The sequence below is a fragment of the Odontomachus brunneus genome, unplaced genomic scaffold (assembly GCF_010583005.1).
Source record: "Odontomachus brunneus isolate Ranch 3 - 2012 unplaced genomic scaffold, Obru_v1 Obru_scaffold_141, whole genome shotgun sequence".
Classification (NCBI taxonomy): Eukaryota; Metazoa; Arthropoda; class Insecta; order Hymenoptera; family Formicidae; genus Odontomachus; species Odontomachus brunneus.
Window position 1 is genome coordinate 881,491 of NW_022639591.1, and position 17,506 is coordinate 898,996.

Genomic DNA, 17,506 nt, shown 5'->3' on the forward strand with positions numbered 1-17,506 from the left:
ACGGCTCCATTCTGGAAGCTATACCTAGACAAAGCTTAGCAATATTGAAAGCGTCGCACTGAAGTAGGGAAACACCTTTTGCGAGTAAAAAAAATCATTTTGATTACATATTCTGAAAATATATACTTTTAAGTATATGTTCCCAAAATTTTCGTGAAGAAATTCAAAAAATTGCGGAGATTATAACCGATTATAATCCGAGATAATGCAAGAATCGGAGGCAAAACACTCGATGCACGTACTCAGTTTCCTAAGGTTTCAAGAGTACAATAAAATGACTGATGGTGTACATTTAAGAAAAGGTAAATGTTCTCTAAAAGTGAAATTCTATTTTTTTATACAGTCGTTCATTTAAGAAAAGGTAAATGTTCTCTAAAAGTGAAATTCTATTTTTTTATACAGTCGTTCACTTAAATCGAGTATCTTAAATTTCTCATCCAAAAAAAAGTATTCTACGTACAAAGTGAATTTTCCTCTAACCTCATATTCTAAAAGAAATATCTTACAGAAAGCATATACATCATTCATTAAAAAAAACCACTCATTGTGCATTTATGAGATATTATTCTAATTGTGTTCCTCTATATCAAGAGGAATATGTTAATTCGAAGCACAATGCCGTCTTATGTGCAGTACGAGAGACGCGAACTGTTGTTTCGCTGCGTACTGTCGTGTACGATTGGTTGAAATCAAGCACCACGCTTAGAGCTTCCACCGTCAATTCTCTGTCGACATTTCAATCAAATCAACGTTGAAATCGTCAAACCGACGTCAGTTTGATATCATTTTGACGTTAATCCACGACGTTTTCACTAAGCTATTTAAGACTTTATGTTTGTGACATCTATATATCCAGTGAAAAAGGACTCGTTGATTAACGTCAAAATAATATCAAACTGACGTCGGTTTGACGATTTCAACGTTGATTTGATTGAAACGTCGATAGTGAATTGACGGTGGAAGCTCTAAGCGTGGCACTTGGTTTCAACCAATCGTACACGACAGTACGCAGCGAAACAACAGTTCTTCGCATCTCTCGTACTGCACATAAGACGGCATTGTGCTTCAAATTAACATATTCCTTTTGATATAGAGGAACACAATTAGAATAATATCTCATAAATGCACAATAAGTGGTTCCCTTTAATGAAAGATGAATATGCTTTTTGTAAGATATTTCTTTTAGAACATGGGGTTAAAGGAAAATTCACTTTGTACGTAGAATACTTTTTTGGGTGCTTTAAATAATTCTGAATATGAAAAATTGCCTATATTTGAAAAAAAGAAAAGTCAAACGTTTATGGTCTTCAACGTAAAAATGTATTTAAAGAGATATTCAAAATGATACCCTCCAACTTTAATACAGTTTTTAATACAATACATAGATGATATTTTTGCCCTTTTTATTATTTCTGAATTTATAATCACACGTGAGTCAAACAACCATCATGTTGATACGACAATAGTAAATATCTATATTTGATGTTATGAATTCTTCATGAATTCAATATGGAATATCCTATCTTGATTTCTATAACATATATTGTATTTGTAAGCATATATATATATCTATTATTTAGGTGATTGTGAAATGCTTTCGTAGTTCAGTATTTCCTGAAATTCTCGCAATTAAAGTTGAAATATGAATAATTATATGAAAGGGAAAAGAATAGAAATTTTCTTTATTTAAATCCTCTAGAGTTTTTTGTGGGAAATATCAAGAAACATTGTTTACAATGGTATACTAACTACATAGGAGAACATAAGAAAGCGCATTTTGGATGCATATGCGATTATAAATTCAGAAATAATAGAAAGAACAAAAGTATCATTTATGTGTTGTATTAAAAAATGTATTGAAATTGGAGGATATTATTTTGAACATCTCTTTAAATAAATTTTTGTTTTAAAAAACATAAATATTTAACTTTTTTCTAATATATGTAATTTTCCATGTTCAAGATTACTTAAAGGTCATAGCTCGCTAGATTACTCTCGATGTTAATTATAAAAATGTACAAAGAAACATGTAATTTCATTTTTTTAAATTACCTTGATCTTGAAATCTCTGAAAAAAATATCCTTAAAAAAATAAATTTCTGTCATCATAATTGCTCCCTCAAAACAGTGTAACTTTTTCCTTAGACTTTTTTCGTATCATCAAAAACAAATGAAAAATTTAAGATGCTCGACTTAAGTACACTATCAGTATATTTTAATGGAAAATTCGATTGGAAGCTCTTGTACGCACTAATGTACACTAAGATCGATTTATAATTCATTCTTATATTTATAGCTGTATTTATATTTATATTTATAACTATATTTATAGAGTTTTATTTTATGTTGAGAATCATTTTATACTTATCTTTAGATGCTATACTAATCGTTTCATTGGTTACGGAACAATCGAAGGCGAATTTAAGATCTTAATTTGCGATCTTAAATATAAAGGATTAAATTACTTAAATATAACGGATTATAAAACGACCTTAATGTGCACTGATGCGCACTAATGTTTTCAATCGAATTTGTTATAAGTATTTGTAAGCGTGATACTATAAAGTGTCTGGATTTAATTTCGATCATTTAGATAAAGTTCGATCTGTCATGTACATCCCTTACGAAAAAGTATTACTGATAATTACTAAAGAAACAGTAACCCCTTAGCGACGGCACCATTTACTTCGAATATGCTCAGACGGAAAATAAAAGTTTTTCGAAAATAAATGAAAGTTGATATAAGGAGCATTTTGATGATGCTAATAAACAATTTTCAGTCAAATTGCAAAAACTTTTTGTCATAAACTCAAAATTGCGGCAAATAACATTGGTCAGCAAAGATTTTGTTGCCAAAGTGTGAATAGTTATTTTCGATGTATTTTTACCTCCTGAACATGAATCCGTCCAAATTCGTCCAAATTTGCCTACCAAGTGACTTTTGTGAAAAATGGCATCAAAGAGGCCAAATATGTGGATTTTTCATAGTCTTATAACATCGGCAACAAATTTTGTTATATACATTTTATGAATGCTACATAAAAGTATCAACTTTTAGCTTTAAAATATATTTTGTTTCATTTTAATATAATTTTTCATTTTCGAGATATAGCTGTATATAAATTGTAGTTGCCCAAAATGTCGCTCACTCACGATATCCAACAGGTACTCAAAACAGCGGGGTATTATCAGAGTTGCTACAGAAAATCAATTTTGAAATTCCCTGACTTTTTCATGTTTTCTAGACGACAGTGGAGAATTTTCCATGACCAATATATAATCTTCAATTTTAACGTTTAGGAACAGGGATTACAGAAAAAGTAGCTTATATTATTAAAAATAATACAAATTTAGTTTAGTAACAATATTCCTAACATATATTCCTGAAAATGTACATTTAGGTTAACAAAAATTATATAAGTATTGGAAAAAAGAATATAGTCATGAGACGGAAAAGAATGATTGAATGAAAAAGCGTTGAGTAAAATATAAATTTTAATTATTTTGTTAACACACACACACACACACATCATAATGCATGGACTAGCATAGATGTATACATATTCAATATAAACTAAGAAAATCTTATTTATTTTTAAGTAACATTTAAATTCCTATATGCCTATAAAATATTAAAATTAAAAAAAAATAAACTTGATACATTAATAAAATCCCTAGTGACCCTAGATTTAGTAAGTATCTAGAGATTATGTATTCTTTTCTTATAACCCAGGGAGAATCACTCTAATTTCAAAGAATTGTAAGGAAATTCCAGGTTATTTTATATTTTTCCCTGATATATCCCTGATATTTTCATGACAAATTTAAATTTCATGACTTTTCCTGATTTTCCATGTCTGTAGCAATCCTGATTATTATGTTCAACAGACCTAAAAATCTCTATATACAGGGTGTCCCGCCACTACCGCATTATCTCTTAAGGATGGATTCTTGAGGTAATTTGAAGAAAAAAATCCTAATGCAAAAATGTCGAGGCTATAATACTTTTGAAATTATAAATGATTAATGTTGACCAATTATATTGGCTAAATATGCGCGTCCAGGTACGGTATAACACACAATGGTACAGGTGCAGCATATAAGTGAAAATTTACATAAGATATGAAATTAGTTGTAAATTACTGAAAGAAATGTCAAATGTGTGACAGCTTACTGATTCTCATAAATGTATTGTGTGATATTTTATTCATAACATTTTGACGAGATTGTTATTATTTGCGATATGTTTATTTAAATGATAGAAAAGGCAGATTATTATTACATATATTGTTATATGTATAGAACTTCCGTATCAATATTTGGAAAAGGGACATGTGCATGCACCTGTACCACTGTGTGTTGTACCATACTTGAGCGCACGTATTTTAGCCAGTATAATTGGTCAACTTTAATCTTTATAATTTGAAAAGTATTATAGCCTCGCCACTTTTGTATTAGGATTTTCTTATTCAAATTACTTCAGGAATCCGCCCTTAAGAGATAATGCGGTAGTGACAGGATACCCTGTATACTTCGCTTTATTTATAAAATCATGTATAAGCTCTAATATAACAAAATATTTCATAACGAGAATATGCGAAAAATTCTCATTTTTCTATCAATCATATTTTTTTTTTGACAAAATTTCACGAATCGAATAAAAAAATCGTGTTCAGCGAACCTAAAAAGCCCTAGATATATTTCGTTTCAATGATAAAATCACTTAAAGACTGATATAATAAAACATCTCATAACGAGAATCTTAAAAAATTCGTAAAATTATCATTTTTCTAAAAGCCATATTTTTGTTTAGGCAAAATTTCGCGAATCGGATTGAAAAATCGTGTTCAGCAGACTTCAAAAGCCCTAAATACATTTGACTTCAATGATAAATTCATTTAGAAACTCCAATACAAAATATTTCATGACGAGAAAATGCGTTTTTGCCGTACTCTGAGCAAAGTCGGAAATGACGAAAATTCTCGTCATTCATCGCTAAGGGGTTAATCATTTTTCAGTGATTCAGTGATTATTTGACGAATTATTATATATGGTATATTTTCTGTTAAATTTCCACAAATTGACTTATCAAAATGAAACAATTTAATGCTTGATTATTTTATTTAAATAATAAAAAATTTAGAGTATTTCTTTTTTTACGTCACTACGTGATTTCAATCTTGTAGCGGTCACCTACCTATCCTTTTTCATATTGCGTTATCCGCTGCTTAACTTGAATAACTGAACTGAAACACATAGTGCCAATAAGCTGTGACAATACTTTGTTGAATTATGATTATAATATGCTCTTGTATCGTTTAAACAACATTTAATGGCATATTTATTGACAAATGATACAAACGACGATCAAAATGCTACTGATATTGTTATAATGTATATCAACGAAACTCATTAACGATATGATTGCTCTATCACTAAATTTTCAATTTAATATTATAACGAACTAAGGCAAACAATAAATTAGTTTGAAAAATAGATATGAAATAATTCATAAACAAGATATGAAATAATTCATACTAATCAAGAGAATTTGATGCTTATCTATCTCGTCATTAAAGAATAATTTACAGCAATACTTTATCAGAAGAATCTAATAATAGATTAGTGATTATCATTGTCACCGTAATCACTGAATTATTCTGTAGCATTAATAACCCTGTACTTTAAATATTCAAAATCATTTGTCGCTAGTAATAAAACTACTGAACAATCCCTTCCTCTCTCTCTCCCCCCTCTCTCCCTCAAGCAGTTTCAAGTGCTCTTTCATCTATATTGATCTATATTTAAAAATAATACGCAACTTTCGTTAGTATATGTCGTTTCTCGTTTCTGACGTCACAAATTCAACATGGTCGCAACGAAGTAAAAAGCCTTAAAATCATGCAAAAACTGCAAAAGTACCGATTCGCAAAAAAATGCGTTTAAGATTTTGCGTGCAAAATAGATATAAATTTCGAGTATTTACTAATCAAGTACTTCTTAATTAGCGGTTCTAAACTCATGTATTCCTTTCTGAAACTAATGGAACTTATTTGGAATTTTCTCTTTATCTGTGGCAGCAACTTGAGCCTTTTGAAAACCGTTGCTAGAAAATAATTGACAAACTTATAGAGACATACTTATTCAAATTGATTATAGAACTTGTCTCATCATATCACGTCAACTGACCAATTTTCTTTCATTGATATTTCGAAAATTTACACGACAGTTTACAAAGTAGTAATGGATTCTCTATTTTAGTTTAACTAGTTTTACATTCCTTACAAAAAGAGTATTACTGATTGGTTAGTAATTTATTACTAACTATTTGAATAAGTCTCTATAAGTTTGTCAATTATTTTCTAGCAACGGTTTTTCAAAAGGCTCGAATTGCTGCCACAGATAAAGAGAAAATTCCAAATAAGTTCCATTAGTAGAAAGGAATACATAAGTTTAGAACCGCTAATTAAGAAGTACTTGATTAGTAAATACTCGAAATTTATATCTATTTTGCACACAAAATCTTAAACGCATTTTTTTGCGAATCGGTATTTTTGCAATTTTTGCATGATTTTAAGGCTTTTTACTTCGTTGTGACCATGTTGAATTTGTGACGTCAGAAACGAGAAACGACATATACTAACGAACTTGCGTGTTATTTTTAAATAAAGATAAATATAGATGAAAGAACACTTGAAACTGCTTGAGGGAGAGAGGGGGGGGGAGAGAGAGAGGAAGGGAAAGAGAAAGAGGGAGAGGAGGAGAGAGAGAGAGAGAGAGAAACATACTTGTAAAGTTGTCCAGAAAGTGTATCCTTTTTCCCTAACGATTATATAATAAATGGTAAAATAAAGTATGCAGATAAACAGATTCATTTTATCATTTTACATGCCTTATTTCATCATTTATTATACGATTATTTATTAATTATTGGGAAAGAGATATTTCGGACAATTTTACAAGTGTGCTCAAGCAATCTCAAATACTTTTTCGTTTATATTTATCTTAATTTAGAAATGGCACATAACTTTTATAAGCATGTCATTCCTCGCTTCTGACATCATAAATCTGACATGACCAGTAACGTACAAGAAGCTTTAATCCTTAGCTGGCACACTGAAGTACCGAAAGCCCCAGCTTAATTCAGCATAATTCAGCTCCAAATTATTCTCCCCTATAGTACGAAAATGATGCTTGTGCCATCATCTATTATTTGTCCAAGGAACCCTCTTTCTTCTGGATTACCTAGCGTAATTCTAAAAGTCAATCTAGCTGTGGTATTCGAGTAAAACGGAGTGGTGCCATCAGAGGCCCCAGTGTGCCAGCTATAATTATTCTAAGAATTTTTTCTGAATTTTTTTTCCATTGGTGTTTATCATCAGAATAGAAAAAGGTAAGTACATACCTTATACGGCATTTAATTTTTTTTTCAAGAATATCATATTATTCCGGTTTTATTAGATGGCGTATCAATTACGCCAGTTCGGTCCATACGTCTGCAGCTACTCGAGGAAGATAATGAGAATAATTTGTGTACATTAATCAAGTAAAATTCACTCATATCTAATAAAGAAACAAGTATACTTTGAAAAAATAAGTATACTTTGAAAAAATAAGTAATACTTTTTTGGCTGAAATTCGTCTTTTCAACTCTCCAAATAAATACCTTTTTTGAAACGGCCACAATTAAACTACTTTATTCCTTAAAGTGTTATATCTCAAGAGTGTCAAGTTAAATTTTTAGCTCTTAATATAAAAAAATGGAAGAGTTTGTGAATTTTTTAGTGAAAATAGTCATTTTTTCGCTTTTTTTACGTTCTCGAATTTTTTTTATACTTAATATTACATTTTATCAAAATTATACATTAATTACATTTAATCAAATTTAATTGATTACATTTAATCAAACTTATGACATCTTTTAAGTCGATATTTGAAAATTATTCTGGAATTTTTTCAAGTGAAAAAAACCAATAACTTCCACGCAGCAAGCATTTTAATGGTTGGGATCTCAAATGGCCCAGTGTGCTAGCTATGTGACTGTGATGAAGAGTGCCAGCTAAAGGTTAAACAAACTAATAAGTCAATTAGCTTTTGGTTTATATTCAAAACATATTGTTTTTTAGCAGGAACTAGATAAATTAAAATATCTTAATTCTTTTCTATTTCTGAATGTAAAATTATCAATTTTTTATGCGATTTTTCTATCAAAATTTTTACACGATTAAAAAAATTTGAAGAATGTTCCAATTTTTATTATTCTAGTTCCAAAGATAGCCATACATACAAAAATTAATAATATTTTACATTTCTCTGTTTCAGTTTATTGAAGTCTGCAAAATCATAGGAACCAACTTATGTATGCTCAGACTCTCTTCAGAAAATGCTCTATATATTTAATATTTATCGATATTTTTATATAAAAAATTATTGTATGCAGTTTAGACCTATAATATTATGTGCACACAACTGAAATAAATGTTTCACATTTAAAAAAACAATCATGAAAAAAACCTATTTTTAATCTTCGAAAAATGCTTTCCCCTTTAAAAACCTTGATTGCAATACCGCGATTCATCCATTGTATTTGTATCTGCATTCGCGGAAAAATTGAGGAAAAATCAAAATGCCACCATGTACGAAAAATTCGTTCAAACAAAAGTTGTTAGTTTCTTCACGAAGAATAAAATTCCGTAAGAAAAAAAATGAATGTTTCTATTTAAAATGCAAAGTTGATTTTCGAATAACCTTCAGAATGAGCTCCGAGGTCAAAGTCAAGATCACCTTCAGAACCCGGCAACTTTTGTCCCCCTCTGAACCCGACAACTTTTGTCTGAAACATTTTTTGAAAAAATTTCTCCTTTTTGAGATTTTTGCGTGTATTGAATAAAATGGCCCACCCTGTATATGTGTGTATATATATATACACACACTTTTGCACTATTAAAGTACTCTAATATACCACATAAAAACTTTAAAAACATTGAAAACAAACAAAATTTTGAAAAATGACATCTGAAGTTGTCTGCTCTATGATAATATATATTCATATCAGAGTTGTGCTTTAAATTTCAAGATTATGTTTTGTTTGCATATTTTCTACTTAATGTATAGGAGAAACCGGGGTTAGTTGGCTATCGTAAGCAGATAAGTTAGTACAATCGATTATTTCTACTATTCTTTAACAGATTTCAGAATCAAGCAAGCTGGAATTTCGAAGTCATGTTTAACATGTTTCAAAATCTTGTTTGCTTAATTCCGTAATTTGTTAGAAAATAGAAGAAATAATCGGTTTTGCCAATTTATCTCAATAGCCAACTAACCCGTCTTCCCTACACAGTCATTTTTTAGACAATGTAAATTATATAATTTATATCGTAATATAACTTACTATATACTAAAATATTCAAAAAAGACTAATTAAATTATGAAACGATTAATCAAATCTACTTTGAGAATTAATTATAAATGTAATGTTTAAAAAAGATAAATTATATAAAACTTTTATTCTATTAATTATATGAAACTTTTATTCTATCATGTGACAAATTGGTAGATGTAACTCTGAAGATAATAATATCATTAGAGAATTATGTGGACTTTATACTTCTAATTTAAAAAACAACTTCATAAATTTAAGGGAATTTTTCAAAATTCTAAAGAGATTAAATAAAAAAATAAACTTTCCTTAATACATTTTTTAGTAAGCCATACAATTTCTTTAAACAACATCCATAAATTGCTTATTATCTATACAGATAACATTTTATACATAAATTATATTTTATCTATACATAAATATAGAGTATCATAATAAAACCTAATTTACGCGTAAGCGCCTAATTTTAAGATCTAGAACCGTATATACTTTCAATTCGGCAAAATATTGGTTTTTATTATTAATTAATTATTAATTTAATTATAATTTTTATAATAAATTGGATTTTCTTACCTGGAAACTGCATGATGACAACAAATCCCAGTTGCACGGACGACGATCTAGAGTAGAAATCCGTCAGCAATCATTCGTCATATCTTGACACATTCTACCTTCGCTACGTTCGTCAGCTAACGCTTCGATAATCTCTAATAAGAGGTCGCGGCTTAATTGTTTCAGTTTAGGAAGCCTCGCGACCTGAACAAAAGCAACTTTTTGCAGACGAGTATGTTGAAACTTAAATACCGATAACATCAATGTTGCACGTGCGAGGAATTTGAGCGATTCCGTACCTTGCTAAAATGATGAACTATTAGATTTAATGCATATTTCTTCATATCAGCAGCTTGCATCCTATCTGCCGCTTCCAAAATTTCTATAACGTTCTCGGAAGTAACGTTCGTCTCAAGATTCTGTTTACAAAACGCTTGCAGTCGGTTGTTCGTGAAACCGTAGAATGACGGCGCAGTGAATAGATACAAGGAGTCTTCGGGTGGCATCGAAATGTCGGCGTAATAAATATACCTCAGTAAGGAGTGGAACGCTTCCGACGACGGTATCGTCTCGCCAATTTGTATCTGCGTAAGTTGCACTTATATTATTTCTATACTTGCCTACACAAAACTCACCTCCGTAAATCCAACACGTTGATTGTCACATTACCACAACATCATTAATTAATCATGACATTAGGTGACATTAGATGACAACACACTAAGAAAAAATTCGTACTAATAATGAGAAATTTTATCCTTATCTTATTTGTTATGAAAATATCTAACTATTTTAGAGAAAAATACAAGAGATTATCCACAAAATAAATTTATAACATTCGAAACGATTAAACGGAATGTTATTAATAAGATTAATGTATCGTGAAAATATAAGAGAAATGGTGTACCACAAGAAATATTATGCCAATATTACTAGTATATTATGTACAACTATAGTATGTCCAATATAAGTTTAGTATATTCTAATGATATTATGTACTGTCTAGAATAAAGATATTAATCATGATGCATGCAGTAAAAAATGCAGTTCTTTATATCAAACATGATTAGTAGATTTCTTTGTTCATATGAATTATGCGCGACTATGCAAGTTCGTCTAGATAGGCCTACTGATTTCATTAAGTTATCCGTACTCACATTCACCATATTATTTTCAGGTGTGAAAGATCGAAACATAGCCTCAAAGTAGCTGCATCGCGCTGCAAGGATTGCTTTATGCACTGGTATCGGAAAACCATCCAGTATTAGCTTGATGTCGCAAAATTCCACACCAACGTTATCTAAGAACTCCTTCATATCTTGCTCTAGGCTAGTTCCTGGCAAATGAGCTTCGTAATGCGTTACGAAATTCTTTTTACGAAAAAAGAACTCTACAAAAGAATATGCGAACGAAAATTGTGTAAGATACGTACCGACGCCAGACTCGTACTCATACTTGGTAAAATTCTTCGTTTGTGGCACCTGTCGACGCCTAATAATCTCCACCATCAGCGGCTGATCCAGAGTCTCAAATTCCTGACTCATCACGATCTCGTTAATATTGCTCTCTTTCACGACAAAGCTTAGGCAAAATTCCTTTATGAAAAATAACTTCAAATATACAGCGTTATGCAGTGCCACTAGGACGTTCGCGTGACTTATGGTCGCTTCAAGGTAATTAACGCACAGCTGTTCCAAACGTTTCATATTGAATTGCACAGCGAGACGATACACATCCATCATAAGAAGCACGATGCGATTGCTTTGCGGATCCTCGACTTTACTGCTGGACGCGTCGTCAGTTCTCTTAGTAGGATCGATGCGATCAGTGTAAATGTAATTCAATACCATCTCAAAAGCTTCCGGTACAGCATCATTCAATTTTACCTGCAACAGAACGATTAGGATTAGAATTAGGAAATATATTTTATTATCTAATCGTTTTTAATAAAAACTAGAAACTATATATCTTCACTTCGATATGAATTTAATTTTTCGTAAAAAATATGTAGTATATGATAACTTTATACAATAATATATTGTAAACGATAAGTTACGTTACAAATAATATATATATTGTGAAAGATTTGCGAAAACACGGGAAAATTAGTAATATTTAAGTAACGTACAGGGTATCCCAGAACAACCTTCAAAGCTTTTATAGAGACATAATACAAATTAAGGTGAACATAAAAGTCCTATACCGTTTGGCGATATTCGCAATAATTATCGAGATATTAATTAAAGATCTGTGAATAATCACATGAGATATGGTAGATGACATCTACCGCTTGTACATTAGATTAAAAACTAAAAAAGTCCTTTACCGTTTTCCTAATAACTTTTTAGATTTTTAATTATTAATTAGAGGACATTAATATATATTATCGCGACCATTCAGCAATTTTCTTTAATTAATAATTAAAAATATACAAGGTTATTAAAAATGGTAGAGAACTTTTTGTCCAGTTTGACGTCATATACAAACATACAGTAGCAAACGTCGCTATTACAGCTTATCTACTATATCTCATGAGATAATTTACAAATCTTTTTTAATTAATATCTCGATAATTATTACGAATATCACAAAACGGTATAGGACTTTTATGTTTACCTCAATCCGTACTATGCCTTCACGAGAGCTTTGGAGGTTGCTCAGGTGGGACACTCTGTATATACAGAGTACGGCGCACGTAAAACAGGACAAATAAATATTTCCAAAAATATTGACGGCAAAAAATATTTTATCAGATAATGCTAAAATGATTCAAAAGTCACGCCTTTTAAATATATTTTTCCTACATGCATCAAGGATTGAATCCGACACGAGATAAAGTTTCTTTGAATTTTTCTTTGAATTTAGTATTCTCCTATTTGATTTCGATTGGTTTAGTCCTACAAAATAATTTTATATCATGATATAATCGTTTTGTTTTATTAGATTAAATCACGTTAATAGAAAGAAACATCACTAAAGAAAATGTTCAATTAAATAATATTTAATAATAATAATTATATAATAATAATTTGATATTTCAAACTTCTGCGCGGTATAATGCAATGTTTGATCAGATTTTCAGATCGGTGCTGCGTACTTCGCGAATTTGTTTTCAATATTTTGTGAACATTCTAATTTACTTCGTTGTGAGACTTTTTTCTGTAGAATCTTAAATCGTTCTACTTAAAAAGTCTCCTGAAGAAATGAAATCATATTATTTGATTTGATAAAAACATATTTCAGATATTTCGTTTTCAATCTATTATTTGTACTAATACAATATTTGATTAAAAATCCAAAAGTAATTCTGTCGTCTCTAGATGACTAATGTATATTCTGTCAATATCTATTATATATAGACTGTTATTGTATTATTGCTAATAATTACCTATAAATGAGATGAAAGAAGCTTTTTTGGATATTATAAGGATGCAGTATAAGCATGATACTACAAGTATATCGTTAGAATTATCGTTAGTTGAAATCACAAATTCCTGTTCAATCATTGAAATCAAGCAAACAAAATCATGATAAGGAATAAAGATAAGTGAATGCATCACGGGATAATTAGAGTAAGTATTTGAATAAAAATAATAGGAAGAAGAGAATACACTCAATAAAGTAATAAAAAAAAGACTGTTAGTAATACAAAAAAAAACATTAAGTTTCTTAAGGGTGCGTTCGTGAAACTCATTATTTGCAGTGTTACTACAATGTAGTGTTATTTGCAATGTTACTGTGTCATTCTATCTTTGTTGTATATTTAAGGAGCGATAAAGATAGAAAAATGCGGTAACGTTAGTAGCGTGCTACACGAATGCACTTTAAGTTTCTTATTTAATTAAAAGTTAGAAAATCGTAGTTATTGATTAAAACGTTAGTTTCTTTTAGTTTATTTGGATGCAATAAAATATATTATATCCAAAGAAATCTCTTTCTCTATACACTACAATTGTACAAATTCAAAAATAAATATATTAATATAAATTTATTAAAAAATGTAGTGATTTTCAAGTATGCTTGATATATTCATATAGAAAAAAAAATATATCAAAAAGATATCTCTTATAAAACACTCTAATTTTGCTTCATAAAAAATTGCATTTTTCTGCCATTACTATTTTTTAAGATATTCATCTATTGCGCACTTTACATACCTCGCTCTGTATACAAAATATTTTTTTAAGTACTCCCTAATATTTTAGTAGTTGATTTTTTAAGTATTTTATAAAGAAAAATTCAAATGAAAATATTGCCTGGAACTCCTTATTTCTCTCAAAGGTGTAGAGTGTTAAAAATCCTGTTAAATGTAGGATGTTAAAAATCCTATTAAGGTGTTAAAAATATTGAAATACAAATATTTCCTGAACTAATGACTTTATTGATGTCTATCAATATACTTTTTGTAGGTAATTAATAAAATAAAAATTTACAAAACATTTTATCTATTCATCTATTCGCATACAACTTCAAGGTAGTAATATACTATTTAAATCCCGTTTCTTTACGCCATAGATTTCTTACCAAACGATTACTATAGGTAAAAAATAAAAATATAGAAGAGTACTCTTTAGTTACTAGTCTGAGATTAAAATAGAAATCTTTTTCCGTTTAAGAACTGTTTAAAAAACCGATAATTTTATAGAATTGTTAACATCCTGTATTTTTCTGAAAATAGACCTTTAAGGCCATATATTCATATTAACTTTATATTCATATTAACCTTGTAAAAATGAGCTCAAAAATCAATTCCTAAAATATTGAATAGTACTTAAAAAATATCTTATATACACAAATAAATTAATAACAAGTACATTTTTTTGACCATATGTTTCTTGTAGAGCTAAAAGTAGTCGAAATGGAGACACAATATTCCGATTTGCAGTCGAACTTTACCTCTAATAGTGGCAAATCTTTAAGCGGTACATTGACGGTACCAAACGTTTCTTCCAAATGAACTGCTCGTTTTTCACGCGCCTCTCGAATACGAGCTCGGAGAAATTGTGAGCGCGCAGCCACCATGGCAATATGCGCTGGTATTTTAGTCTCTAACTCGCCTACTATAAATTCCACGTCGCAAAAGAGACGGTTGCTCAAGAGTCTACCGAAATCGTCATGCAAAGTGCACTTGGGGTACGACGAGAACTGGAAGCGATATGTCTCGGCGGACCGTATATTATTATCTACCGTTCCGCCAAAGATGAACATCGCTTCTCCAATCACAGCTGCGGCATGGAAAAGTCGACCGGACGGCACCTGCATGAGTATATATCATAAGATAAGTTATCTAACTTTATGAACTAAAATAGTTATTCAAACTATTATCGTAAACAGGTATTATATGTAAAATATTATATTATTATATTATAAATAAAACATATGACCTTTTTACAATTTCTAATGTTTAGTTTCTGTTTGTGATAAAAACTTATTTCACGTTATAAAATTAAATAATTCATTTTTTGTACATTGTTAATATATTACATAATAATAAAGCATCAGTTAATGTAACAATTACAAATTGTTACAGGTGTTACCTACCTGACTGTCGGCAGATGGTAAAACGACGTTCCACGTTTGTGTGTCAAGATCGTAGCAGTGAAGATCATTAGACAGAGACGTTTCAGCCGCGCCGCCAAAGACATAAAGATGTCGGTCAAAGCTGACCATCGTGTGACCGTATCGCCGTGCTGGTGGCGGCGGTGCGCCACGCAATATGTGCTCCGTCGATATACGCGTCCATCTAAAAAAATATAAATAATGATAACAAAATGATGAAAAATTTAATTGTAATTTACAAGACGCGAATACAAAATTGCAAATTATGACGCGAAATCTATTGTCGCACAAATGTAATATTTACCGCCTCTCCCTAAAATGAAATTGGAAGAGACTATTAGTTATCTTTGCTCCGCTCTGGCCGCTAAAAACAAACATAGATTCTCGGGCTACCGCGACGGGGAAATTGCAGCATGTTGGCGGACACTCGCCAGACTGATCAACTTGCTCCCACACCCTAGACTCACCGGGCTGATAATATGTGCAAAATTGAATAAAATCAAAATCGTGTGAAAGCTTTCCATATTGTCTGATTCCTCATATTAATATTTTAGTTATGTTACAAACAATCGTAAAGCAATAAGTATCCTACCAGCAAAGATATTGTCCACATATCATTCAATCTGGCATTGCCATCATAGCCTGCGAATATCCATAACTTATTATCATATACAGCAGCACCGTGGGCAGATCTAGCCACTGGTGTCCTAAAAATATATTAACATTTGTTAATACTAGCCACTATATATTTATAAATATAATAGCAACATATACAGGGTATCTGAAAATTTCAAGCATAATGAGGAGCTAGAATTCATCAAACTGAACACAAAATTCCTCTATCATTTCACAAACCATGTAAAATTTTAAATTATTAATTCAAGATTAGTGACAAGATACAAGGCATGATAATATCTGAACACAAAACTCCTTAAACTAAATAAAAAGATCCTCTACCATTTTGCAAATAATCACATAGCTTTTATTATTAATTTAAAAAATTAGTACACTATACATGTAACGCACTAGTTTTTTTATTTAATAACTAAAAATCTATGTACTTATTTGTAAAATGGTAGATGATTTTTTTCAGTTTGCCTTAATGTACAAGTACATGACAACAAACATCACTTTCACAGCTCTACTGTATCGTATGTGATTATTCATCAATCTTCTTTAATTAATAACAAAATTTTACATAATTGTAAAATTTTACATAATTTTGCAAAATAGTAAAGGAATTTTGTATTGTTTGATGAGTTCTACTCACATATAACAGGTCTGTCATGAATTATCAGATATTCTGTATACTTATAAATTTGTTGGTGTTGCACTTACAAGTACAATACTTACATTCCTGCAAACTTCCACTCTGCCCACTGACCAGTCTGGAAATTGTACTCAAACAGATCATTTTTATTACTAAGATTAGAATTAGAATGTATATCTCCAGTGTAACCACCAAAGACAAACATTGATGAGCCATGAACAACTGCAGAATGATGATAACGTGGTGCTGGTGGAAGCCCGGTTGCAAGTGCTCGTCCCCAGGACTTTTCTTTTACATCAAAACGCAGTAAGTCATTCAACATCTTTTTACCATTGTCACCACCAAAGACATAAATTGCATCCTTATATGCTACAATAGTATGTTTGCTGCGTCTAAGAGAGTAAATAGGGCATTAATTAATTAAACCATAATGTTAATTACAGTTAACTATTTCATTGACCTCGTTTAGTACTCAAAGTAGTATTATTTTATTTATAAGTCAGACTTTATCCAGCAGTATATAACTGCCCAGATAGCCAAATCTGCACAGATTTCGAGCAGAGCTTGCTATCAACTTTTGATGGCAAATAGATAACAAATTTGATGCAGGATGTTATATCAAATTTTATTGCCAAATTGCCACCAGACATGCGGCAGAGCTTGTTGTCGGATAATTGCTGCAGATTTGCAGCAAAAACCGCGCAGAGCTTGTAGCGATTTGACAGCAGATTGGCGGCAGAAACCGC

At 30.5% G+C, this 17,506-nt stretch overlaps 1 protein-coding gene across 4 annotated transcripts in view; it reads right to left on the minus strand.

Moving 5' to 3' along the window:
• LOC116850283 (leucine-zipper-like transcriptional regulator 1) overlaps positions 1-17,506 on the minus strand; it is a 20,153-nt gene that overhangs the window by 1,454 nt on the left and 1,193 nt on the right. For 2 of the 4 annotated variants that reach the window (XM_032828383.1, XM_032828384.1), the window contains 8 exons: positions 16,844-17,152; positions 16,083-16,197; positions 15,795-15,961; positions 15,473-15,674; positions 14,828-15,187; positions 11,089-11,817; positions 10,231-10,515; positions 9,953-10,135 (listed from right to left, as the gene is read on the minus strand). In XM_032828383.1, coding sequence (XP_032684274.1) covers positions 10,016-10,135; positions 10,231-10,515; positions 11,089-11,817; positions 14,828-15,187; positions 15,473-15,674; positions 15,795-15,961; positions 16,083-16,197; positions 16,844-17,152 — 2,287 coding nt within the window. In that variant the 3' untranslated portion in view covers positions 9,953-10,015. The remainder of the gene's footprint in view (positions 1-9,952; positions 10,136-10,230; positions 10,516-11,088; positions 11,818-14,827; positions 15,188-15,472; positions 15,675-15,794; positions 15,962-16,082; positions 16,198-16,843; positions 17,153-17,506) is intronic. The other 2 variants (XM_032828385.1, XM_032828386.1) reach the window with 2 other exon arrangements.